Here is a 26,848-nt window from a genome sequence, read left to right on the forward strand (position 1 = left end):
CGAATTATAGAGCTGTCAGTCACCTGGTGTTTTAGGCTATCTGCCTCTGCTGATCTGCTGCTAGACCCGATACATGCGTCATCTTGCAGGGGCAGGCAGCGACCAAGCTCTATTAAAGACATCTAGCGTTATTTATTTAAAGTTTTCCTGATGGAATTTGGCTTGTATTCAGAAAACCGTTTTGAGTAGCTGTATGTACTGTAGCAATCAGGTTCATTTTGCTTTGTCCTGCTCATTGGGGAGTCGTCGCAACATTGACAGATCTTGGATCAGGGACCATAAAACACAGGAGAATCTTGAGTTCCCAATTTTTATTTATTTATTTTGAGCGGAGTATCTTTCAGTTGTTTGTTAGACTGTTGGATTGTTAGACTGGCGTCTCAGGCTCTTGCTCAGTAGTTTTGGTCTGATTCTGTCTCAATCCTGCTCAGTAGTTCGTCATCTTCCTGATCACTGCTGCCCTCTGCTGGTGTTTCAGAGTTGAGAGAACTGAGATTCAAGATTCAAGATATTGTCACTCCATTGTACATGTACGCATGTGTGAAATTCTTATGCTAGGGGGCTCCATTACATCACATAGTGCAAGTAAAAAAACAAAACAGATCATACATAGTCAAGTAAGCAGTAGGTACATAATCAAGTAGACATGTTGACAAGTAAATATGTGTAAAGTACGTAAATAAGGCAAACTGTGTAAATATAATAATAAAAATAGCAGTTTGTCAGTAGATGGTGCAGTCAGGGCAACTGGATGAAGCTCCTGTTGATCTCAGCCACGTTCCTGCACCCTGGAGGAGACAAATGATAGAAAATGACTGTAGAGATAGAATATTGCTGCATTAACACTACCAGTCAAGTTTTGATACATTTGTCTTTATTTTTACTATTTTCCACATTTCAAAATAATACTAAAGACATCAGAACTGTGAAATAACACAAATCCAATTATGCAGTGACCCAAAAAAGTGTTAAACAATTATCCAAACGATCTTATATTCTAGATTCTGTAAGGTAGCTGGCTGTCCTTTGCCTTGATGGAATTCATACATAGGATCAACTTCACTATTTGTGACACGTTCTGGTGAAAGGGGTAAGAAGTAGGCAACTGTGAGATGGCACAAATCAAGATAAAAGGTTGTTGAAAATAATTCCATTATTTGTTCATATCATGCAAGTGTAGATGACGAGAGCGCACTCAATATAACAACCGTTTTTGGATAACTAAATACTGTTAACACACTAAGCTTGTTCAGGGTAAACTGAATCATATCTTCAACTAGTTTCAGATTTCAATGTATAACACATCATTTGAAAGCTTACAATCTGCACTTTCATCATCTGTAAAAAAGTGTAAATGACCTTGGCCTACTTGTCACCCCAAATTGCCCAAACACCAGTCCCTCTCACATACAAACACCAGTCCCTCTCACATACAAAACACCAGTCCCTCTCACATACAAACACCAGTCCCTCTCACATACAAACACCAGTCCCTCTCACATACAAACACCAGTCCCTCTCACATACAAACACCAGAGTCCCTCTCACATACAAACACCAGTCCCTCTCACATACAAACACCAGAGTCCCTCTCACATACAAACACCAGAGTCCCTCTCACATACAAACACCAGTCCCTCTCACATACAAACACCAGTCCCTCTCACATACAAAACACCAGTCCCTCTCACATACAAAACACCAGTCCCTCTCACATACAAACACCAGTCCCTCTCACATACAAACACCAGAGTCCCTCTCACATACAAACACCAGTCCCTCTCACATACAAACACCAGTCCCTCTCACATACAAACACCAGAGTCCCTCTCACATACAAACTCTCACATACAAACACCAGTCCCTCTCGCATACAAACACCAGTCCCTCTCGCATACAAACACCAGTCCCTCTCGCATACAAACACCAGTCCCTCTCGCATACAAACACCAGTCCCTCTCGCATACAAACACCAGTCCCTCTCACATACAAACACCAGAGTCCCTCTCACATACAAACACCAGAGTCCCTCTCACATACAAACACCAGTCCCTCTCACATACAAACACCAGTCCCTCTCACATACAAACACCAGAGTCCCTCTCACATACAAACACCAGAGTCCCTCTCACATACAAACACCAGAGTCCCTCTCACATACAAACACCAGAGTCCCTCTCACATACAAACTCTCACATACAAACACCAGAGTCCCTCTCACATACAAACACCAGAGTCCCTCTCACATACAAACACCAGTCCCTCTCACATACAAACACCAGAGTCCCTCTCACATACAAACTCTCACATACAAACACCAGAGTCCCTCTCACATACAAACTCTCACATACAAACACCAGTCCCTCTCACATACAAACTCTCACATACAAACACCAGTCCCTCTCACATACAAACACCAGTCCCTCTCACATACAAACACCAGTCCCTCTCACATATTTGTCTAAGAAACTACTGTCATTTCAAGCATTTAAGCAGCACCTTTAGATCAAAATGGCTTTAAGAGAATGAAAAACATGGTGCATTCAGTTGGTTGATGTGCATCAAAACTACAAAAATACATCAGTGTGGTCACAGTGTGGTCAGTACCCAGTTTCCTGATTCCTCTGAACTGGACCTGACTGCTTCGACTCACCAGATAAAGCCATGGAAAGGCGGAACTCGTCCTTTAAGATTTGCAGTAGTTTCCTCACTCCTTCCTCACCCTGAAAGATCAAATAAGACCAAAATTACCAGAGAAGACAAAATACAATGAGCACGCACTCGCGCATACACACACACACACGCATGCACGCGCACACGCACACGCACACACACACACACACACACACAGAGAGTGTTACACAATGGTCAATGTTGTCACCTTGTAGGCGAGGCCCCATAGAGCCGGCCGGCCAATGAACACACACTTGGCTCCGAGGGCCACAGCCTTCAGCACGTCACTTCCTGTCCGGATCCCGCCGTCCAGGTAGACCTCGACCCGGCCCTGCACCGTGTCCACAATCTCAGACAGAGCATCTATCTGTTAGGAACAGGATGGAGAGAGAAGCCTTTAAAGTCCCCCACACATGATCCCTGCTAAAAGACCTCTTCGCCCGCTGTGCCGTTGTTTTCTATGGGGAGATCGGTGCCTCCAAACTCGGCGGCAGCACTACCCTTGCCGTCGCGCACAGCTCGAATTTGCCACCTTGCGCTGCTCTCAAAGTTCAAATTGTTTCAACTTTGACCCATTTACCGCTGACCTTTCTCTGCTCTACCTCGCGGTGAGAGAAGACAAGATCGCTTATCATGTGGGGGCAGTTTAAGGCTTTCCAGTTGCGTCGGCCATGTCTGGCCAATAGTAAATGGCAAAAACCAAGAGAAAAACAGGCATAATTACTCATTTGTGTTGAAAAGTGTGGGGACATGAGGGCTCAGATGGAAAAAAATATATATTTTAAGGGCCTTCAAAAAATCAAGGTCAAACAACATGGTAGAAGTTTGAGTTTTCAACGAGAATGAGTCAACACTGCTCCAACTTCACCATTGAGGTGAGATACACGTGTGCACAGTGTGACATGAAACTCACACCTCTTGAGTTATTTCAGATGGGAGAAACACCTCCCTTATACAGTATGCGATTCTAGGCAATGTCATGGGGGGATCAGTAGCCTATGAGGTCAGAGTATATTAGATAATTATAGTAAGGGAAAGAAATGGCAAAACGGCGCATCAAAAGGGCATAACCTAGGCTACTACAGAGTCGACAATACGAAAATACTCAGCCTAAAACGCATGTCAACCACAAGTACAGTCATCCATATGCATCACATCCACAGCTGCAACACCATGTCAATTGAACAATGCCAATATCACATCTACTGTAGAAAGCAGCAGTGCAAAGCAGCAGTGCATGTCAGTCAGCCCAGCGACAACAATATCCAATATCATTGCTCTAAAACTTGACAAAGTAGAAACAACTGATGAATGAAGGAATAATGTTACTTTTTTGGGACAATGCCCATTTGTTTGTTCTATTTACATTGACCAAAATCTCTGAGTCAGTGTATTTTCCCATTCCCACTTGTGAAATGTGATATGCACACAGTGAGTGAGTGGTTATGTACCGTGGCGGGCGCTCCGTCCAGCTGCCTCCCCCCGTGGTTGGACACGATGATGCCCTGCACGCCGTGCTCCACAGCCAGCTCTGCGTCCTCCTTGGTCAGGATGCCCTTGATGATGATGGGCAGGCGGGTGAGCGTCTGCAGCCAGTACACGTCCTTCCAGCTGATGGAGGGGTCTCGGTCTGGGACTGTGCCTGTAGTGCCCTGCTGAAGACGGCATAGGACATCTGCTATTATGTACAACTGCTATAATACAAATACTTCTCTTGTCTAGTTTACTAGTAGGGTTGGGCAATGTCTACCAAATTGACTTATGACAATGTCCACAGTGAAACATCGTGATGGAGGATAAAAAAAGCTCCTCTGGTACATAAATGTTGTGCGTTCTCGGGGAGCTACGGTGGCGGCTGTGCTGTGTGCGGACATGCTGCTGCAGCAGGGGGACACTGGCAGAAACACAGCAGCCTAGCAAGCTTCGCTCATAACGGAGCTACTTCATAGAAACAAATAAGTACTCACATTGGGTTGAAAATAGGAAAGAATGTGTAGTTTCTTCTGTACCGACATTCATTTTTCGTAACAACCTGTCAGCACCGCAAGGCTCTGTTTTTGCTTGTCTTGTCTTATCCTACCTTGTCATGTCTAGATCTGTCTTTTTCTCATTTTGTCTAATTTTCTTTTCTTGTGTTTTGCCTTGCCTTGGCTCATCTAGCCTTGTCATTTGTTTGTTTTCTTCACCTCACCTGTCTACTGTAGACCTGCCTTGTTTTCTCTTGTCTTGTCTAGTCTTATCATCTCTCGCAGTATTTAATCTAACAATTTACCATTACCTGCAACAATCCATCGATGTTCTTGACCTTCGAGTGTAGTTGCAGCTTGAACTGGTTGCGTATGTCGTTGCGACGCTTTCCGGTGTAGGGGACGTCGACGGTGAGGACCAGGGCCTTGTAGCCCAGGGCCTCCACACGGTGCACGATCTGCTCCGACAGCTTGCGGTCCCGGGAAACGTACAGCTGGAACCAACGATAGCCATTTGGTGCTGCCGCCACAATCTCCTCCACAGAGCAGGTGGAGGACATGCTGGCAATGTAGCAGGTGTTGACCTCCTCCGTGGCTGTGTGTGTGGTGGTGGCAGGACAGAAATGGATTAGGGTTATATTTATTACTGGGTCATTATCAGTTGATTGATCAAAGCTAAACTAGATGCACTATAGGCAAGATTTCAAAATCAGAAAGTAGGGCTGCAACAGAATGAGAATCAGCTTTATGTAGACATGCAAGGAATTTGACAGGTTTATGTTGCTCTCACACAGAAAAAGGCATGTATACAAGCTAAAACAAACAAGAACAGTGAGTTGACAGAGGTACATTTAAACAAATTAACTGCTATTTACAATAAGTGTGATGTAAAAGTGTATAAATATGTATATAAGAAAGAAAGACAATTATAATATTTATGTTATGTAAACCACACTGGAACAGAGAAGAACACCCCATCCCCGCTAATTTGTCCTAATTCCTTTCTGGTATCAGTAAGGTAACTGACATGAAATGTTGTCAGAAAGTGACAAATTGAGACTTTAGAGTGAATACAATAAGCTGTATCCTAAACGGCAGCAAGTGAGCGCTCTGCCCGGAGAAAACTGGACTCAATAATACCTGCTGCCAAAAGGTTTTACTTCACAATCTCCCTCTCTACCAGCAACGAAAGAAGACATTTATGTGTATTGATGTCAATTACATAATTTGTTGGTGGTAAAGTCCCTCAAACTTTCAGACTTAAAAAAAAGTTATCTCCTGTTGCCACTTGGGTGCGCCAAAGTGCTACCTAGGGGACTACAAATTATTTGATTGACCAACTGCAATAACGGTTAAAATTCAGTTTCAGTTGCTCATTAGTAGAGGTCTGAACTAGCTTTGTAGCTGAAGTGAGAGTGACTGAGTTGTTGCTTGTACAGGAAAAGGAGAGCGTAAGACTTGCTCAGTATCTTCTCTTCTTGGGCTGCACAGGGTTGTTCAGCAGGGGTTGTAGCCATTTTAGTGGTCTGTACAGACCATTGGTCTGTACCACTAGGGGGTGCTCAAGCGAATGGTCCGGACCAGTTGGTCTGGTCCGTCACTGTACCACGGACCACTGGTGTGGTCGGTCAGTGTGGTCTGTCACGTGGTCCGTCAGTGTTCCTTCTCCTCTTATGCATCACAGTCAGCATACAGACGCTCTGACCATGGTCCGGACCATCAGTGTGTGGTCAGTCAGCTGGTCAGTGTGGTCTGTCACGTGGTCCGTCAGTGTTCCTTCTCCTCTTATGCATCGCAGTCAGCGTACAGACGCTCTGACCGTGGTCCGGACCATCAGTGTGTGGTCAGTCAGCTGGTCAGTGTGGTCTGTCACGTGGTCCGTCAGTGTTCCTTCTCCTCTTAATGCATCCCAGTCAGCGTACAGACGCTCTGACCATGGTCCGGACCATCAGTGTGTGGTCAGTCAGCTGGTCAGTGTGGTCTGTCACGTGGTCCGTCAGTGTTCCTTCTCCTCTTAATGCATCGCAGTCAGCGTACAGACGCTCTGACCATGGTCCGGACCATCAGTGTGTGGTCAGTCAGCTGGTCAGTGTGGAACCCAAAACGCTCTGTTACATTTGTAATATCCAGTGTATGTTTACATTGAGGCCATCGGCCATTGTTGATGACGTTTCACTGTGTGACACTCAGTTACTCCATGTCAGAAATAAAGATGGACGCACGTCGTATACCAGTCAAACGTATGTCTGTTTATTTAGACAATTATATGTCAATAGAACAGTAAACATTACAACATTATTATTATTATATTGATATTATTAATTTAGTAACGTTACTTAGTAACGTTAGTAAATGCCCAACAATGATGGTCATTGACGCATGCATTTAGACGAGAAGGAACACGGACCACGTAGGCTACATGACAGACCACAGTCAGGCACACATGACCGACCACACATCAAGACAAGTGGTCGTGTACACTGACTGACGATGCCTGTAGACAAGGAACACGGAAGGACCACGTAGCCTACGTGACAGACCACACTGTCCACCTGACCGACCACACACGTCCGGACCATGGTCAGAGCGTCTGTACGCTGACTGACGATGCATTATGAACACTGACGGACCACGTACTAGCGTACGTGACAGACCACACTGAGCTGACCGACCACACACTGATGGTCCGGACCATGGTCAGCGTCTGTACGCTGACTGCAATGCATTAAGAGGAGAATGAACACTGACGGACCACGTAGCCTTGACAGACCACCTGACCGACCACACACTGGTGGTCCGGACCATGGTCAGAGCGTCTGTACGCTGACTGATGCATTGTGACGAGAAGGAACACTGACAGACCACACTGACCAGCTGACCGACCACACACTGATGGTCCGGACCATGGTCAGAGCGTCTGTACGCTGACCATGCATTGTGACGAGAAGGAACACTGACGGACCACGTGACAGACCACTGACCAGCTGACCGACCACACACTGATGGTCCGGACCATGGTCAGAGCGTCTGTACGCTGACTGCGATGCATTAAGAGGAGAAGGAACATTGACGGACCACGTGACCGACCACACCAGTGGTCCGTGGTACAGTGACGGACCACACCAACTGGTCCGGACAATTCGCTTTAGCACCCCCTAGTGGTACAGACCAATGGTCTGTACAGACCACTGAAATGGCTACAACCCCCTCTCGGGTTGTTGCAATGTTGTGCTGCCATCTAGTGTTGGCAATGGATAGTGTGTAAGGTAAAATGCAGGCTGGTAGGATGGTGAATATATCCGAGGGATAAAAATCGCGATTTTCAGAAAAGTTTTAGGACTTCAAAAGTCCTAAAAGTGGTCCTTGTGGAGATTATCTCGCTGAACACGAAGTTCGCAGTTTCATAAATGTTTAAACCACAGACCTTATTTCAGGCATTTAACCAAAATGCATTCTTCCTTCCTTTTCATAAGCAGTCGATTCCTAGACTCGGCCGCTTTGGATCAGGGATTTATGACATCACTGATAATGTCACAGTGGGATTTATGACATCACGGATGATGTCACAGTGGGACAATCGCAGTGGGACAGACCACTGAGATATATGAATGGAGGGAGTGTCCCTATCTCCTCCCTGTATGTTTTATTGAAGCCAAAATCCGGCCAGATCAGTGAACCAGAGTCTGCGCAGTAGCTCCATTCATTTAGAACCTCTGTGGGCTCCCCGCCCCTCTGAACTTTCTTATGTAGAGCTGCTGTTTCTAGAATGCGCACAGTGCGTTGCGTATTTATATACAGTCTAGCTCTGTAAATATTGCAATTTAAGTTGTAATGTTTTTTGTCTCGCCAAAAGTAACCAGGAAGATTCCCACTATGAGATCAGTTTATCAAAATGACGCATTTACGAAAATCTGATTTCCGTTGTCGGAGATTGAGTTGAGTTGTATCAGCCAGACAAGTCAGACCTCCGGACTGCTCTCAGCCCGTGCTCTGAGAGCAGCCCGGAAGAGGTAGCCTGGGTAAACCCATCCCCCACGTGACCTGCTCTCAGACCTGTTCTCAGTCACTAGTGACTGGGAACTGAGAGAGCAGGTCACGTGGGGGCTGGGTTTACCTAGGCTACGGAAGAGGAGCCTCTCAGCCCGGAAGAGGAGCCAGGGCTGCTTGGCTCTCAGCCTCTCACTGGGGGAAATTCTCGGATGCAGGGCCGCTGCTGGCCATTTGGGTGCCCTAAGCGCAATTGTTTTGTGGTGCCCCCCCCCCCCCCGCAAAACTTTCAATAACTGTCAAACGAAAGACTGCAAAATCATTAATTATGAACGATACTAGTGTATCTCACATTACATTACATGTGGCAAACAAAAAATTGTTAGAATTACTGTACATGTCAGCAAACAAGTGATTGTTAAACTGTACATGCAAGCAGGGGCGGACTGGGATCATAATTCAGGCCGGGCATTAGATACCAAGCAGGCCAGGCCGATATGGGCCGACGTGCGTGCCGGCGTCCGAAGGGCGGCGGCGAAAAATTTGGGCTGTTTGAAGCCCAATTTGGGCCGTTTGAAACCAGATTTTGGCTGTTTGAAGCCAGATTTGGGCCGTTTGAAGCCCGATTTGGGTCGTTTGAAGCCAGATTTGGGCCAGTTGAAGCCCGATTTTGGCCGGTTGAAGACAGATTTGGGCCGTTTGAAGCCCAATTTGGGCCGTTTGAAGCCCAATTTGGGCCGAGTCCAATTTTACAATGAGATGCACCCACTTTAACCCTGAATAAAGTAATAAAACCACTAGTAAACCAGTAGGCGGCGCCTGGCCTGCTGTTCAGTGAGTGGCCTGACTGAGGGCACCAAAAAAAAAAAAAAAAAAATTTTTTTTTTTTGGTGCCCTCAGTCACATGGTGCCCTACGCAGTCTGCGTACTCTGCGTAATGGGGTGCGGCGGGCCTGCTCGGATGAACAGCTCTGTGTTGATTAGCCTAATGTTTCCGTGGCATTTTGATTAACTTTATGATTACATTTCTTTTGGCGCAAATTTTGGTTTAACAAATCTAACCGTGAGGCTATGTTGTTGTACCCCCCCGGTACAGTGTGTGTAGGGCAGCCCAACCTAACGTTAGCCCAGTGCATGAGCCAGGCTGCCTGGTCTATTCTCCGACTCTGTATATCCCACTGAGCTATATCTTATTTATGCCTGGTATATCGTTACTAACGGCCGGGACACACATCTTGCGTCTGCTGTGCGTCTGCGTGGCGTCTGCGTGGCGTTACCTGTTGATTTTCATTTCGGCGCCCATGTTAACAGGTTACAGCAGCCACACCACCGGCATCAGACGCACGTCTCAGGCGCGTGTCTTGCGAGGCGTGAGACGCGCATCATCTAGAGAATAGAAGCGACGCCTATTTTTTCTGCTTACCGCGCGCGTGTCTTTAGCGTGTCTCTACACAAATAGACACAAATAGACATTAAAATGATATTTTACAGGGGCAGCCACAGCCAATCAAGGCTCGTTTTGATTTGAGACGGGAGGATGAGCTGAGCTCACAGCTGCAGTTCTCCTGCCCTCTGAAAACCACATAGGCTACAACGTGGCTTCGTTCCTCCCCTCCCCACCACACACACACAGACACACAAATCAATACTGCCTTGATTCTGAAGTGAGCCCAAGCGATCTTCAATTAAAATCATCATTGTATTGTTTATAGCAAATTTAATAAAAGGTAAACTCTATAGGAAGAGAGTTGGCAGACAGACAGCAGCGCAGCAGCTGCAACGCAGCAGCCACGCTGCCTGTGTGGATGCCGCGGGCGTGCCAGCCGCAGCCAGCACGCCACGCACACGCACTAGGTAGGTACACGCAAGATGTGTGTCCCGGCCGTAAGAGAGGAGCTTGTGAAGAACGAACATCCCCACAGTCAAAGCATTTCCCCGAGATATGCATATAAAAACGTTTGTTGCTTTAATAGCCTACAAAAAATAAAACGTCTGTTTGTATGTGATACTAACCCGTTAGCGATAAGCTAATGGTGGTTGTGTACTACTAGGCCTCATCTTATACCCGGGACGGGAGTTAACGTTATAAAACACATTTCCTGTCAGTTGGACAACCTGGTCAGTTCTGAAAATATGTGTCTATTATTGTGTTATTCCAGCTATCGTTATCGGTTAAGTTATATTAAGCCGATAAATAATGAAAAACAGCTGACTAGCGAAAGCGGCTAACGCCATTGCTAGCCTGCATGTTAAAACCATTGTGTACCTATAACGTAGCTGGAGTAACTCATAAAACACATATTTTTAGATAATGACTATCTAAAATGATACAAACCACCTTTGGAAAAAAATTATCTGACGTATACTGTGATTATTTCGGTTGTGATTTTCCCATCCACTAACATGGGGAGGCGGGCCTTGTGACCTAATACTGGATTCAATAAGTGAAAAATGAATAAAAAGCTCGCACACTGCAAGGGCTCCTAGTTTGTGTTTTTTTATTTCAAACACCCAAAATTAATTTAATTTTAACTTTAATTCTTACTTTTGTCTATCACATTTTGATAATGTTACTATTTTCATATGTACTCTTACTCTTGATCACACATGGTCACACGTCACCTATTTGATACATGGTATTGTATACCAAATTTAATCTATTCAAAGAACAACTTTAAGATTTGTCATTATGTATGGTCTCTAGTTGTTTTCATACATATTGTTTTCCAACCAGTACTTTCAAGTATTCTCCTGACCATGTAACCACAGCTGTAACCCATCTTGCTTGATTGCATTGGAATCAATTGTATCATGTGACCTGTATGTATTTAAGATGGCGTCTCACAGTCCTTTGCCAGTCTGATGAAGAGCTTTGCTCGAAACGTCACTACTTTTTTGGGTGTTTGAAATAAAAAAACACAAACTAGGAGCCCTTGCAGTGTGCAAGCTTTTTATTCATTTTTCACTTATTGTTAACCTTTGAGCTCAGCACCTGCCCAATTTGGATTTTGGATGTGCGTGTATCCTCTCTGATACTAATACTGGATTCAACCGCCAGAGCGGCGATCTAACATGCAGCGGCTTCACTGAACGGGACCAATGCTCAGTCCATCTTATAATATGTCCATGGGACAGACACACAGAGCCCGAGCTCCCATTTATGGTGGGGAGTACACACACACACACACACTCCTTACCTCGAGCTGTGGCCACCTCTCCCTCATGCCAGGCCAGGCCGTGAAAGGCGGTGGGTGCGATGCCCACTGGGAAGCTGATCTCTGTCCCCTGCACTGTGGTGCCGGTGTCGCTCACCGACACGTCCCGCAGGATACGAGGCCTCAAACGGATCCTGAGCAAGTGAACAGTGACATTGAAGTATAATATAAATATAGTATAGTGTAGGGAAGTTGTAGCTTCCGCTTATTTTGTGCTGGATCATTTCAATCGGAACTCGCCACAGATGCATAATGCCAGTCAACCCCTAGACACGATAAATACGAGCTATTAAACTTAGAAAATATTTAAGTTGTTAAAAAATTTTAAGTAAAATATCTGTTGCTACTACAACAATAACTATAAAAAAGATTCAGAGGCAATGATAAAACATTGTCAACCAATCAAATTAAAGCTCTAAGAAAGAAATTGCAGCTCACTGCAGTGATGCTTCATTTACGCATCAAGGATATCATTGTAGTGTGAATGATTGGGCAACAATGGTATGGTTCTAGTTTATACTGTAGTTATTACCTTTATAGATTTGAATGGGCCTTTATTATATAAAAGTTCCTGTGTATTTTTTGGGACTTTGGTATTTAGAAAAAGTAAAATGAGTAGGCTATCTTTCAATCTTTCAACCCTGCTCTTTCAGCTTAAATCATGCTTGAATCTCTGGGTAAATCCTTTCTTTTCTTGTTACTTCCTGTCTGGTACCGTTTGTAGGCCAGTAGATTGTCGTCTCTGGTGCAGCATTCGTCTGCTCCGGCGGCGTAGTAATCCCATGTCATCTTGGAGAGATGCTCCTTGGCATACTCCTCAAAGTCTGTAAGGCACACCATCGCCATCTCTGCACAGCGACGTCCCTCTGAGTGGGAAGAGAGCTGAGTCAGCCATCAATACCAATACTTCTGACTGACTCATCAATATAACTCATATTTCAAGTTGCACGTCATGTGATCAGCATTTCCAATTACTGCAGATGACACTTCTACGAATTTAGTGATTTGACACAATTTAAACAAAGCAGTGGCTGCATTTAAATAACTATTATAATTACTGTATAATTACAGTACAATATTTTACTGTAAGTGAATAATTAAAAAAATTCTGAAAATATAAGAATTAAGAGCACAACATAATCACTGTTCTCATTATTGCACAGTGCGAAAAGGCTTCTCCCGTACCTTTTCACCTGACCCCATTCCCACCAAATGATTGCATTCTTGAATCTAATGTCACCTTACCTTACCTGTTCCTTGGGCTGGTTAGAGTGGAGAGTGTGTGGCTGCATCCCTGAATTTAAAGCGTGGTCTAGGTCATACCAAAGTAAATAGGACTTACCTTGGCTAAAGTATAATGCAGAAGTTAATTTGCCCACATCTTGGTGACTGTTTACGGTTTTATACTGTTTAAGCTTAAATAGTTGTGCTGTGCTTGAAGCTCTGTGTAAACCTTTTCTTAAATAGGAGGAAGTTACCCTGGTTAAAGTATAATGTGGAAGTTAAATTTGCCCATGTAGAATGGTTTACTGTTTACGGTTTACGACTCTTAGAATTCACATACTGTAGGTGACTGTTTACTGTTTACGACTCTTAGAATTCACATAGAATGGTTACTGTTTATTGCTCCATTTAGATAGTCAACCTATAATGTTTGAAAAGATTTTTTTCAGTAGTAGTCGATGTAGCCAGGACCCCAAATTTGGACCACGGGTACCATCTGGGTGGATTCATTTTATCAATCAATCAATTTATAACCCCATGCAAAACATACTTTTTGAACCTATAGGTCGAGGGACTTAGGGAGATATGAGGCTAGTTTTGTACAAATCAAGTCTAAATTCACCAAATTTGGTCACCAAGGCAGCTAAATATACCCACTGCCCGAAAAAGGTTTCGGATATAACTTTGGAATCAGATGTAGAAATGCAAACTTAGTGTCTATTTCATGCGTTTTGACAATTAGAAACACATTGGAATGCTTATCGTGTGTGTGTGTGTGTGTGTGTGTGTGTGTGTGTGTGTGTGTGTGTGTGTCTGTGTGTGTGTGTGTGTGTGTGTGTGTGTGTGTGTGTGTGTGTGTGTGTGTGTGTCCATGAATTGGTGCTCCCAGCAGGAACTAGTTAAAACAGTTAATTAGAATATTTAACTTTGTTTAATCTGCTGCCACGGATCTGGACGGGCCCTGTCAGGGATCAGCGAGCAGTTCAAGGTGGCTGCATCTCTATGAGTGTGATAGTGCGTGAGTGTGATAGTGTGTTTCTGTATTAGTGTGTGTGTGTGTGTGTATGAGTGTGATACTGCATATGTGACACCATCAGAACTGTTATGTTTTGTAAGAATGTAAGAAAGACAGCGAGGGACAAAGGGAGAGAGTGTTTGCGTGTATATGGCGGCACATTTTCCATCAAATACTCTGTGTTCGTGGTGTGCGTGCGTCTGTCTGCGTGCGTCTGTGTGTCTGCGTGTGTATGTGTGCGTCTGTCTGCGTGTGTGTGTGTGTGTGTGTGTGTGTGTCTGTGTGTGTAAGTCATTGTTTGTCTGGAATGTCTTTTTCATTTCAGTGATTCTGCCCCCGGGGGCGGTGCATGCAGGTGCATGCGCTCGCCTCTGAAATTCAGGAGAAGACTTTGGAAATTGTCTGGGTATAATTTGACCTGCAATGTTGCTAATCTTGGCACAATCACTTCAATATTGTGACGCTCTGTACAGGGGGAAGCTTCTGATGCTGGAATAAACAAATCCTCCTTATTCATTTTAAAATGAGCAACTCATTTATTGATGAATCAACAAGGCATTTAATTTATTTTTAGCCATCACAGAGGTTTGACCTTTCATTGTGGGAGTTTAGTTTATAATTCACTGTGTTTTCCTGGTGGAATTTGGCACGTATTCAGAAAACCCTTCTGAGTAGCTGTATAGAACCATCAGCTTCATTTTGCTTTGTCTTGCTCGATTGTGGAGTCATCAACAGGTCTTCTTGGATGATCGGCCATATAACACAGGAGAATCTGAGTTTCTCAACATATTAATTAATTAATGTATTTATTCTCAAACAAGCATCTCTATGGTGACCTACCACCTCTCACTACAAAAATAAGAGACAGACGACTACAGCTAGCTGGACACTGCGCGAGACAGCCTGAGCTGCCTGCTAGCCGAGTCATTCTGTGGGAACCAACTCATGGAAGGATGAACCCTGGGAGACCACTAAAGACCATGGTGAACACCCTAAAAGAGGACTGCAGAGCTGTAACAACTGGGGAGCTGCGGACCCTGATGGAAGCACGAGACGTGTGGAAGGTCCGACATCGTGCCCGACGGCAGCCATCCTGGCCTGAGGCGACGCAGTATTTATTTATTTATGTATTTATTTATTTTTACTTTTTTATTTGTAGCATACTTGCTGTGATCGAGTGCTCTCACCCTGGATCACAATTTATCTGCAGTGATCGTCCATGTAGAAATCCCCACCAACCTGACTCTGCACTGCATTTAATATAATGTAAGATCTTCCAAGTAATTCCTCTTCATAAGGCCGTGGCCACACTGATCCGTCAGAAAATGGACAGAATAGAGCTCAACAGTCATGTGACGACGTTTCTTGCCCCACAGGTGAATTCCCCATTCATTTTCTCCATAGACATTTCGAAAAATGTCTGCAAAAATAAATGCAGGAAAAAAGATAGAGAATAAAAAAATGTCTCTGCTTATTTTTTGTTTTTGCGGAAAGTGAAATGTTTTATGGTCACTCAAGATTCTCTGGAAGACTGGTTGGCTTGGTTCAAGACTTACAACTCATTATATAAGGACTTTTCTAAATGTCTGTGGAGAAAATGAAGGGGAATTCACTTCTGGGGCAAGAAACGTCACATGACTGTTGAGCTCTATTATAAAATGGATAGATTTATGTCCATTGCGTTGTTTTTTTAGATGACCTGGGGAAGCGCAGCACATGGCGCTCTCTTTAGTCAGGAGGATGTGGGCTCAGAGCTGGAACATACAGTAGCTGTTAGCCATAGCTGTTAGCTGTGAGCTGTTCGCCAGGCTCAAAACGCCACCCATAATAACTTTTAACCAGTTTGAGTCACGCTCTTTCCATCAAGCCCACCAGCTTTTGATATATGTTGGCTAGTGGTTGATATTAGAATATTGTGGCTTCTAAACTACCGTTTTAGAGATGCCGTCGACTCTGTTTCTGGTATTTCCGCTCTCGGTGACAAAAATCCATCCATCCCTGTAGGTCCATCCAGAAAAAGTTCAGCCCCCTTGAACTTTCTGTCCCACAAAATGTATGAAAATTTGCTGGAGACGTCATCAGCGCTCCCCGAACAGACGGACAGCTGTCTTTGAAAATGAATGGAAGTGAACAGAGAAATCAACGCAGACTGACAAACACCAGGGATCAGTGTGGCCATGGCTTAAAGTGAGCACGTGAAATGTTGGACCTAAAACAGCTACATCTGTATGGTACGTGGACAATACATTCAGAAAGGAGAATACAGCACTACATCAGCTCAGCAGGCATTTATTCACCATACGCTCTTCATTCAAAACCATAGTGTATGTCATCAACATTTGCAGTCATTAGAATAACACCACAAGTGTTAGTCAGCCGTCTCAGAAACACTTCTTCACTCAGATCAATACTTGTTGCTTATCAGCCATCAGGAGATAGACAGACCCTTCTTAGGAGTTTCATATCCAAAAGAAATCTCAAGTGGCTTGAGGGTGTGGAATGCTTGCACATTATTGTCCGTTTTGTCTTTTTCGTAATATGATAAATAGATGATTTTGAGCATATTTCAGTTGTTTGTTAGACTGGCGTCTCAGGCTCTTGCTCAGTAGTTTTGGTCTGATTCTGTCGACAGTCCCGCTCAGTAGTTTGTCGTGTTCCTGCTCACTGCTGCCCTCTGCTGGTGTTTCAGAGTTTAGAGAACTGGATGAGGTTCCGGTTGATCTCAGCCACGTTCCTGCACCCTGGAGGAGACCAATTATAGAAAATGGCTGTTAGAATTGTGTTCTTTGAGTAGAGATAGAATATTGCTGCATTTACACAACCAGTCAAGTTTTGATACGCTACATTTTTCTAGGCTGTCGAAAGACTGCTTTTAAACAGTCGTTTCACCGCGGAATATCATGAAACACTGCCGGACAGACTACTCTGACAACCAAGAATATAAGCTCTTCAAATCTGCGATAAGACGTCGGAAACGGGTAACAAACCGTTTTAACCACTTGGTACCTCACATCACAGATAGTAGCGTTATGTGACGCTGTCGCAGAGCCATTTTGGTAATGCGAACGAGGAACAAATGGGGCTAGGGGTGGGGGTGGTAGCTCATGTTGAGCTGGTCATTTTAAAAGTAGCTTGCAAGGCAAAAAAGTGTGGGCACCCCTGCTTTAGATCAACATGGCTTTAAAAGAAAAACGGTACATTCAGCTGGTTGAGGTATGCCCAACTTTCGACTGCTATTGTATTTGTGTATTTCATAATCCACTTTTGTATATACAAAAAAAAAACTGCAAAAATACATCAGTGTGGTCACAGTGTGGTCAGTATCCAGTTTCCTGATTCCTCTGAACTGGACCTGACTGCTTCGACTCACCAGATAAAGCCATGGAAAGGCGGAACTCATCGTTTAAGATTTGCAGTACTTCCCTCACTCCTTCCTCACCCTGAAAGATCAAATAAGACCAAAATGTACCAGAGAAGACAAAATACAATGAGTCATCCAGTTCACTTGTATCAGCTATACTTTTGAAAAATCCACTTTTTTAAGTTAAACCTGCCTGCATTCATGCTGCCTACATTCATACAGTTGCAGTTCATTCATTCATTAACTGATAAAGACAACCATAATAATCACCATTATCGATTTTTGTGAAGTCCCATCCCACCTCCACATATACAATCATTTCTCTAGTACAATTACAACAGATATTCTCATGTCCATACATTCAATCACACACACACACACACACACACACTGGTCATTGTTGCTGTCACCTTGTAGGCAAGACCCCACACAGCCGGACGGCCAATGAAGACACACTTGGCTCCGAGGGCCACAGCCTTCAGCACGTCACTTCCTGTCCGGATCCCCCCGTCCAGGTAGACCTCGACCCGGCCCTGCACCGTGTCCACGATCTCAGACAGAGCATCTATCTGTTAGGAACAGGATGGAGAGAGAAGCTTTTAAAAAGACCCAGCAGTCAGTTTTTCTACCTGTATAACGGTTGGTGTTCTATTTCAAACATTCTAACAACTGCTGTATAGTTGCACGTCATCAGATTCTGTGCCAAAGATCTTACTTAATGGGATGTTCCACTGCAACATCATGGTGGCAGCGCTGTCGTCAAAAAAGCACAAGAGCTTCGTCTCTTGCCTTCAATACGCTGCGCTACACTATTCCCTCTGTAACGTTAGCTTAGCTGCAAGCCGCATTATTGCTGAGATCAAAAATAAAAAATCAACAAGCGGCTAACGGATTTCAAAGCTGAGGGATAGCATGACTCGAAATGGTTCAAGGGATACACCAACATTTTTGGAGATTTGCCTATTTGCCGATAGTAAAAGTAGAATGTAGATGCCTTCATCTTCACTGTGCGTGCATTAGAAAGTGCGGTACACCCCTCATTGCTACTTAGCTTAGCACTACAATGGCACTACTGTATATGGTACAGCTGCCTACCCACGTTCAGTCGCCCAAAATACACATTCCAACAACGCCAGAAACACTCACATGTACATGTTGTGACTCGTGTACTCACCACGTAATGAAATAATCATCCAAGGTTATGTGAAATGGTCATTTTCTAAGTAAATCCAGAGCGAGAACTAACAAAGAGGGTTCCAAGAGGGTTCCCTCTGTTACCAAAGTTACTTCCTCATTTGCTTGAGGCGCATGCGCTGTGTGCAGTCATCAGTACAGCGTAATGTTACTGTTATTGTGCAAATAAACCATTCTCATTTGTTAGTTAACATTTATTGGTGTAATTTCTTTTCATGACTTCAACTACTGTAATACTATTACTACAATAACTATATTTACTATGATTGCTGTTACTACAACTACTACAACTATAACTGCCACTGACTGCTCTTATACATAATTAGGACGGCACGGTGGCTCAGTGGTTAATGCTGTTGCCTCACAGCAAGAAGGTCCAGGGTTCGAACCCAGGTCCGTCCCAGGTCCTTTCTGTGTGGAGTTTGCATGTGCTCCCCGTGTTCGTTTGGGTTTTCTCCGGGTGCTCTGGTTTCCTCCCACCATCAAAGACATGTATGTTAGGGTTAAGACTCCTGTCAGTGCCCCTGACCAAGGCAATGGTAAAAGAACTGGAGTTGGCCCCCGGGCGCTGCACTGCGGCTGCCCACTGCTCCTAGTTCTAGGAAGGTTCCTAGTAGAGGATGGGTCAAATGCAGAGGATGAATTTCCTTTTTGGGATAAATAAAGGATAACTTAATTATAATATTGATACAGCCGGAGGCGGAACTCGCCATCTTATGCTGCTCAGAATCCTCTCTGCTCCTCCCTACGGCTATACAACAGTCTCTGTCGCAGGGGACGACTGTCGCCAAGATACTCATTTTGAAGCAGTGGAAGTCCCCCTCTCCACCTTCTTTTCAGCTGTGGCTGACAGACATGGTCTCAGTTATACATATGGAGAGACTTCGGTTCCTGAGGACCAATTCATGTAGGAAATTCACAATTATTTGGGACCCATTTCTAGACTACTTAAATGAGGTTAAAGTCGAACTGAGATGGAACAAATACATTCTCAGAGATTTTGTGACGGCTGAAATGATAAGAATGTGTGTGCGACTGTGCACGTTGTACATCGGGTGCATATTTGGCATTTCATAATGGTGTGTTTGAGAGAGAGAGTGAGAGCTGCTGTGTGTCATGTGGCAATAACAAGCAGTCCCCCCCCTACATCTGCATATTAGTAGCCCTACTATCATGGAGACTAGAGGATTACACATTATGAATGCCTGTCAAGAACAAAACAATAATCAATAATGAAGATGCTGCAAACATAATCTTATCAATGAAGAAGGCTGACTCTGATGTAGTCTCAATGCCAGACCCATGAGAGTTCTTAGGCTGATACACTACAGCCCCTTCTAAACATGCAGTGAAATCTGGATTATGACCAGCTGCTAGCCGGTCGGCATGTTTAGAAACAATTAGCCGCCTTATGCGCACTCCCGCGACTGGATCATTACCATCTGAGCCTCTAGTACAGGATCCGCATTGTTGGCAAAACGGCTGTTGTTTAACACCGGCAGCTCATGTTCCGGATCATGTATGTCTGAGTGGGCGGGTGCTTAAATGGTACTTTACAAACCATTAATGTCCCTGTGCTATTTAATCATTTCATGAATGGATGTAGTTACAGGGCTGGATTATTTGGAAGAGAGCCAAATTAGGTGAGTAAACAAGTAAAAGTTTAATCGTTTCTTTCTCCCTCATCTGCCAGTTTACAAATGCAACAAGGAGATGATAGCCTACTACTTAGCCTACTGCATAGGCTAAAGTACCCGCTAACGTTCACGTAGCCTATTAATTAATTAAAACGAGCAAACTCACGGTTTCCTCAAGTGCTGCAAACGGCTTGAATGGTTTATTTTCCTCCCGACCTGTCTGTCTTGTAGGCTATGTAAAAATGCGAGAGTTGCATCAGCCTATATCGAGACATATATACCTAACATTTGTGGGGAGAAATAAATTGAAAACAAGTCGGATATGACTTGAATGCCACTTGTAAAATCATCCACAGTGTAATGTTAGTGCGACGGTGCGACCACTATTTTGACTGACGGCTTTTGGGCGATGTAACAAAGGCAAGTGCTCACTCCGTTAAAACTGCATGTTTTTTAATCGAGTTTGGTTACAGATTCGCTAAAGCTGTTTCCATATCACATTTCTTTTTATCGATACACCCTACCGCACCCCCCTCCCCCCGCCCACTCTATTCGCCATCGGCAGAGAATACGAACCATTTCCAGCTGTTTCTAAACAAAGACTCCTCATGTCTAGAAAGGTCAAACCGGAAAATATCCTGCTCTGGCTAGCCGGACATGGTCCAGACTTCCCCCAACTGGCTGGTTATTATGGGAGGGAAACGTTGACTTGGCCAGTGGTGGATTCAGTCTTCCCCAATCAGTAACGACTTTGCGATCAGACGACACGGGAGGTGCAGCCCATGTTTCGAACCGCTTTCTCATCGGTGCTACGACCTGTCACTCATTCAATTTCAACCCGCCTTCAAAAACACGCAGTGGCTGTGAAGTGCCACCAAACACACACATACAGTAAGCAGTGACTCATTTATGTAGTATGCGGAGCACAGCGATTCAACATAATATTTGAGTCTGGGGAGGGACTAACTCTGATGAGACCACGACCTCTTGGCATTTTTGCCATACGAGACCAGACCAATGAGGTAAGTTGGTGAGGTAAGTCCAAACGGCTGACGATCACAATCATGCAAAAATCCCAAATCCCAATAAAATGCTTGTCCTCGGCCCATTACGCATAGCACAGCTGGCTATGGGAGCTGGTTTAATCAAAAAATGTGCAATGCTTCCTGCATTTGGGTCGGATTGAGGTCTGATCACGTTCTCATATGTTCTCGTACCGAGACCTCTTCAACAAGGTCTCATTCCGCCGGTTGTTTTGGTGCGCACCTGAGTGCGATTGCTGTGTTCACACCTGCCCAAATGAACCGCACCGAGCGGGGAAAACAAACCAGAGTTTGATTCAATCGAACTAAACAAGGCAGGTTTGAAACTGCCCTACTGTATATCTAGACACACACAGTATAGAAGTCATATGCTGCTACGCTGTTGCGCCACTCTCCACAAAAATATCTATGAGGCAGTGGGTTTTCCCATCTCTACTTGTGTGTATACACTCTTATTGAAACATGATAGAAGTGGAAAATAAAGCACATAAGGATGACATACTGTACGTGTATGCCGAGTGAAAACCTCATATATGACAACAAAGTTTTCAAATTGACCACCATCCCCTTTTTCTTTTTCTTGTTTTTAAATTTATACAATGGTGTTTGAAGGGGTGGGAACATCACCAGAATTACAAGTTACAATGAGTTACAGTAGAAGGTTTTCATCAACAGCGATATGCACACAGTGAGTGAGTGGTTCTGTACCGTGGCGGGCCCTCCGTCCAGCTGCCTCCCCCCGTGGTTGGACACGATGATGCCCTGCACGCCGTGCTCCACAGCCAGCTCTGCGTCCTCCTTGGTCAGGATGCCCTTGATGATGATGGGCAGGCGGGTGAGCGTCTGCAGCCAGTACACGTCCTTCCAGCTGATGGAGGGGTCCAGCGTGTTGGCCGGGATCCCGTACTCCTCTGCGCCTGTCGTTTCCTGCTGAAGACGGGATAGGACTAGGGTCGTCACGATACTAGGATTTCCAACGTCAATACCGATACCCAGGAAAATATCGATACTCAAGACCATTTTCGATACCACGGGGTGCAGGATGTCAACACATCAAGAGGCATGGAAATAAAGGAAGACAGGTGGACGGACAGATGCACGGTTCTCCATAATCTAGGCACTTACACAGCACATTATCAGAACACAGCAGATTACCCCTGCTCTAGTCATCAGCCTATCCGAACACTTTGAGCTTGTTTTTTTTTCCCCGATTTTTTTATCCCATTTTTATCCCCCGTTTTTTTAGTGCTCATTTGAATTACTCAATCCTGGTTGCTACTCCATCCTCTGCCGATCTGGGGAGAGCCGAGACTGATTCCATGCATCCTCCGAGACATGGGCAGTCAAGTCAGCCGCTTCTTTTCACCTGCCCGAGGAAGCTTCACCGGTAGGACATAGCACGTGGGAGGTTCACGCTATTCCAACCAGTTCCCCTCCCTCTGAACAGGCGCCCTTAACGATCAGAGGAGGAACCATATAAGCAACCAGGATGTTGCATGTTTTTGTGAAGGGGGTTCCTATATGAAGGAGACACTTTGAGCTTGTTGAAGCAACAGATACTCACCAATGATGATAGGGAGGGACAAATGAGTAGTAGGCTCTGTTTGATTTTTTTTTATTAAGAGAAAGCACTGCTAGTATACTGTTGCAAATGAGTGTTGTATCCATTAAAAAAAAATTGTATCCATACTAGCGATACTTTTGACAACCGTAGAGAGGACATCTGCTATATGTACATGTGCTGTCCAACTACTTGTCTTGTCTAGACCTGTCTTTTTTCACATTGTTTTCTTTTGTCTTGTCTTGTCATGTCTCATCTGGTCTTGTCTTCTGTTCTCTTGCCTCACCCGTGTTCTCTGGTCTTCTCTTGTTTTCTTGTGTCTGTTCTTACCTTGTCTTGCCTTGCCTTGCTTTACCTTGTCATGTCACCAGCATCCCATGCATAAAATGTTGTGTTTTCAAAACACAACATTTCATGCTGGTGTACCAGCATAGCTTTTTATGTTGGTACACCAGCATAAAAAGCTATGCTGGTGTATGCTGTTTTTTTCAGCAGGGTTGTCTTGTCTTGTTTTCTGGATTCTCTTTCTCTGTTGTCTTTTCTTGTTTTCACCTCACCTTCCCTTGTCTAGACCTGTCTTGTGATCTCTTGTCTTGTTTTCATGTGCCTTGCCAGTATTTAATCTAAAAATGTACCGTTACCTGGAACACTCCATCGAAGTTCTTGACCTTCAGGTGTGGCGGCAGCTTGAACTGGTTGCGTATGTCGTTGCGACGCTTTCCGGTGTAGGGGACGTCGACGGTGAGGACCAGGGCCTTGTAGCCCAGGGCCTCCACACGGTGCACGATCTGCTCCGACAGCTTGCGGTCCCGGTACACGTACAGCTGGAACCAACGATAGCCGTTTGGTGCTGCCGCCACAATCTCCTCCACGGAGCAGGTGGAGTACGTGCTGGCAATGTAGCAGGTGTTGACTGCCTCCGTGGCTGTGTGTGTGGTGGTGGCAGGACAGAAATGGATTAGGGTTATATTTATTACTGGGTCATTATCAGTTGATTGATTAAAGCTACACTAGATGCACTATAGGCAAGATTTTTACAGAAAAATCCACCTGTCTGATCAGTCTGAATCAAGCACCCTAAATAGAAGGATAAGATGACACGCACGTCACAGCATTTGAATTTTGCATTTGGGGCCAATTCTATTAAAGTGAATGGGGTGGGCATGGTAAATCCCACTATAAACCATCATATCTGTATCTCTTCACCTTTGATTGAAAAATGCTTCTACCATACTAAAGAAAACACATTACCTGGTGTTGACTGATGCCCCGTTCAGTCAAGTATCATGATATAGGTATTATTATAAGTTAGCTAATCTAGCTCTATCTTGGACCAAACAGGGGCTTGAGTTGAGCTATATGCCGCTGCTGGACAGAGCCATGATCTGTTTGGAGACCAATAATAAGGAAAACAAACATGTACATTTACATAAAAAACCCATCAGTCAACATCACATAATGTGTTTTCTTTAATCTGGTGGAAGCATTTTTCAGTGAAAGGTGAAGCGACACAGATATGATTATTTATAGTGGGAGTTACCCATTTAGGTCTGTGAAGTTTGTCCATGTGACGTTACATAAGTTGTGCATAGTGAAGTCCCTCAAACTTTTAGAAATTTAAAAAGTTATCTTTCAACTGCAAATAACAGTTTAAATTCAAAATGATAATAGACCGTTTCAGTTGCTCATTAGTCTGAAGTAGCTTTGTAGCTGAGGTGAGATCGACTGAGTTGTTGCTTGTACAGGAAAAGGAGAGCGTATTTTGCTCAGTGTCTTCTCTCCTTGGCCTCCAGAGGTTTATTGCAATGTTATGCTGCCATCTAGTGTTGGCAATGGATAGCATGTAAGGTAAGCTAGGTAGGATAGTGACTATATACAAGCTGGTTATCAAGCTACATCAGACCACAGTGTTTTGAACAAAACATCAAAAACAGAACTTACAGATTCAAAATGATGATATATAGATTTCATTAGATCTCACTTACACCTGACATCTACCAACTGACCCTAGCAGCTCTGCTGAAATGTAGACACACACACGCACTCACTCCTCACCTCGAGCTGTGGCCACCTCTCCCTCATGCCAGGCCAGGCAGTGAAAGGCGGTGGGTGCGATGCCCACTGGGAAGCTGATCTCTGTCCCCTGCACTGTGGTGCGGGTGTCGCTCACTGAGACGTCCCGCAGGATACGAGGCCTCAGACGGATCCTGAGCGAGTATAATATAGTATAGTATAGAATAGAGATAAACATGCAGTCATGGCTGAAGCCAGTCCAACATTTTTATAGTAGGAGCCTGAGGTATGAGGGTCCCCTCAGATAAACTTGGCCTTTTAAACCCAATATCTTACAATTTTATAACTGATTTGTATAATGTTTATCAACTGAAGCTACACAAATTACTGCCAAAAAGACTTATCTTAAAATTGAATGTAGGGCTATGCCAGGAACGCTCATGAAGAGTACTGATTATAGATTTTTTGTGCCCTGTCCAAGGCAACTGATCTGTAAGCTAACAATGTTGAGCCGAGAAAAGCTGCAGAACCAAGACTGTTGACGAGCCTCTCTTCAAAAAATAAATGTATCATTTAGAAAAAAGATCAAGATTTTTTAAATGTTATATAAACTCTTTATACTTTATATTGTGCACCATTCAGACTCAAGACTTTAGCTAATCAAATTTGATAAAGCATTGCCCCGATTTGAAACTTCTCCCAAAAATGCACATGGAATTTTACCATTTAAGATGTACAATTCTGTAACATTTAAATGGTAATTGACAGCTAACTTTGTCCTACATGACCATTTTCATGACCCGACCCTGCAACCCTGTCCTCATATAACTGACATAATTTTGACGATAACCATGAAGATAACTAACTATAAAAAAAAGTTTAAATTGTTAAATCGTTGAAAGGAAAATATCTGTTGCCACTACAACAAAAACTATAAAAACATCCAAAAACAATAACTATAACTACATATTTTTTTTCGGTCTCAGGGCAAGATGCAGAGGCAATGATGAAACATTGTCTCACTGCATTGATGCTTCGCTTGTTGAGGAACTGATCAAGGATATCGTTGTCGTGCGAATGCTTGACAATATATCATTCTAATTTATACTGTAGTTATCTTTATAGATTTGAATGAGTGTTTATACATAAAAGCTTAAATCTTGTAGATGTGGATTGCTTGAATCTCTGGGTAAACCTTTTCTTTTCTTGTTACTTTCTGTCTGGTACCGTTTGTAGGCCAGTAGATTGTCGTCTCTGGTGCAGCATTCGTCTGCTCCGGCGGCGTAGTAATCCCAGGTGGCCTTGGAGAGATGCTCCTTGGCATACTCCTCAAAGTCTGTAAGGCACACCATCGCCATCTCTGCACAGCGACGTCCCTCTGTCCCTCTGTGTGGGGAGAGAGATTGTCAGTTCTGAAAAGAGCACAATACAATAACTCGTATCAGTATTGCACAGTGTGAAAAGGCTTCTCCTGTCCCTTTTCACCTGCAAAGTTACTGCATTCCTTCTAATCTAATTTGCCTGTGCAGAGTCAATAGGGGGGGAAGAGTGCGTGGCTGCGTCCATGTGTGGCCTGGGCAGGGGCGGAGCGACCCTATCAGCCCAGAGGGGGCGAAGCTCTTAGGGGGGCCCCATCAAAAAAAAAAAAAAATTTTTTTTTTTTTTTTTTTATTATTTTTTTTGAAGGCCAGGCCAGGCCGCAGGGCCGGTTCCAGAACAAGATGACTAGGGGTGCATCCTAGATAGGAAGGGGTGCAGATGCCCGGCCAAAGGCCGGGCCCACTCGGGTGGCCGAAAAATTTGACATGTTATTTTACTAAAAATAATGCATTTGACCATCATTTCAAGTAGAATGATACCACCCAAGCAAGAATATTTCAAGTGTTTCAAGTGCTTTACTGAAATATTTGGACCATATAATGATAATACAATTATCTCAACCTTAAAAGGTTACATAT

General features: G+C 44.1%; 1 protein-coding gene across 1 annotated transcript; it reads right to left on the reverse strand.

Moving 5' to 3' along the window:
- Positions 1 to 738: 738 nt before the first annotated feature.
- Positions 739 to 26,248, reverse strand: hao2 (hydroxyacid oxidase 2 (long chain); the record flags this gene model as incomplete). The annotated part of the gene is made up of 15 exons (XM_083638147.1): positions 739 to 788; positions 2,654 to 2,723; positions 2,882 to 3,040; positions 4,125 to 4,364; positions 4,946 to 5,235; positions 11,825 to 11,976; positions 12,558 to 12,708; positions 15,051 to 15,118; positions 16,783 to 16,822; positions 17,452 to 17,521; positions 17,853 to 18,011; positions 22,025 to 22,246; positions 23,519 to 23,802; positions 24,933 to 25,084; positions 26,118 to 26,248. 15 exons carry the CDS (start codon positions 26,246 to 26,248, stop codon positions 739 to 741), a joined length of 2,238 nt encoding a protein of 745 aa, XP_083494273.1.
- Positions 26,249 to 26,848: the final 600 nt, after the last annotated feature.

This window comes from Poromitra crassiceps, assembly GCF_964638095.1.
Source record: "Poromitra crassiceps genome assembly, chromosome: 6".
NCBI classification, from domain to species: domain Eukaryota; kingdom Metazoa; phylum Chordata; class Actinopteri; order Beryciformes; family Melamphaidae; genus Poromitra; species Poromitra crassiceps.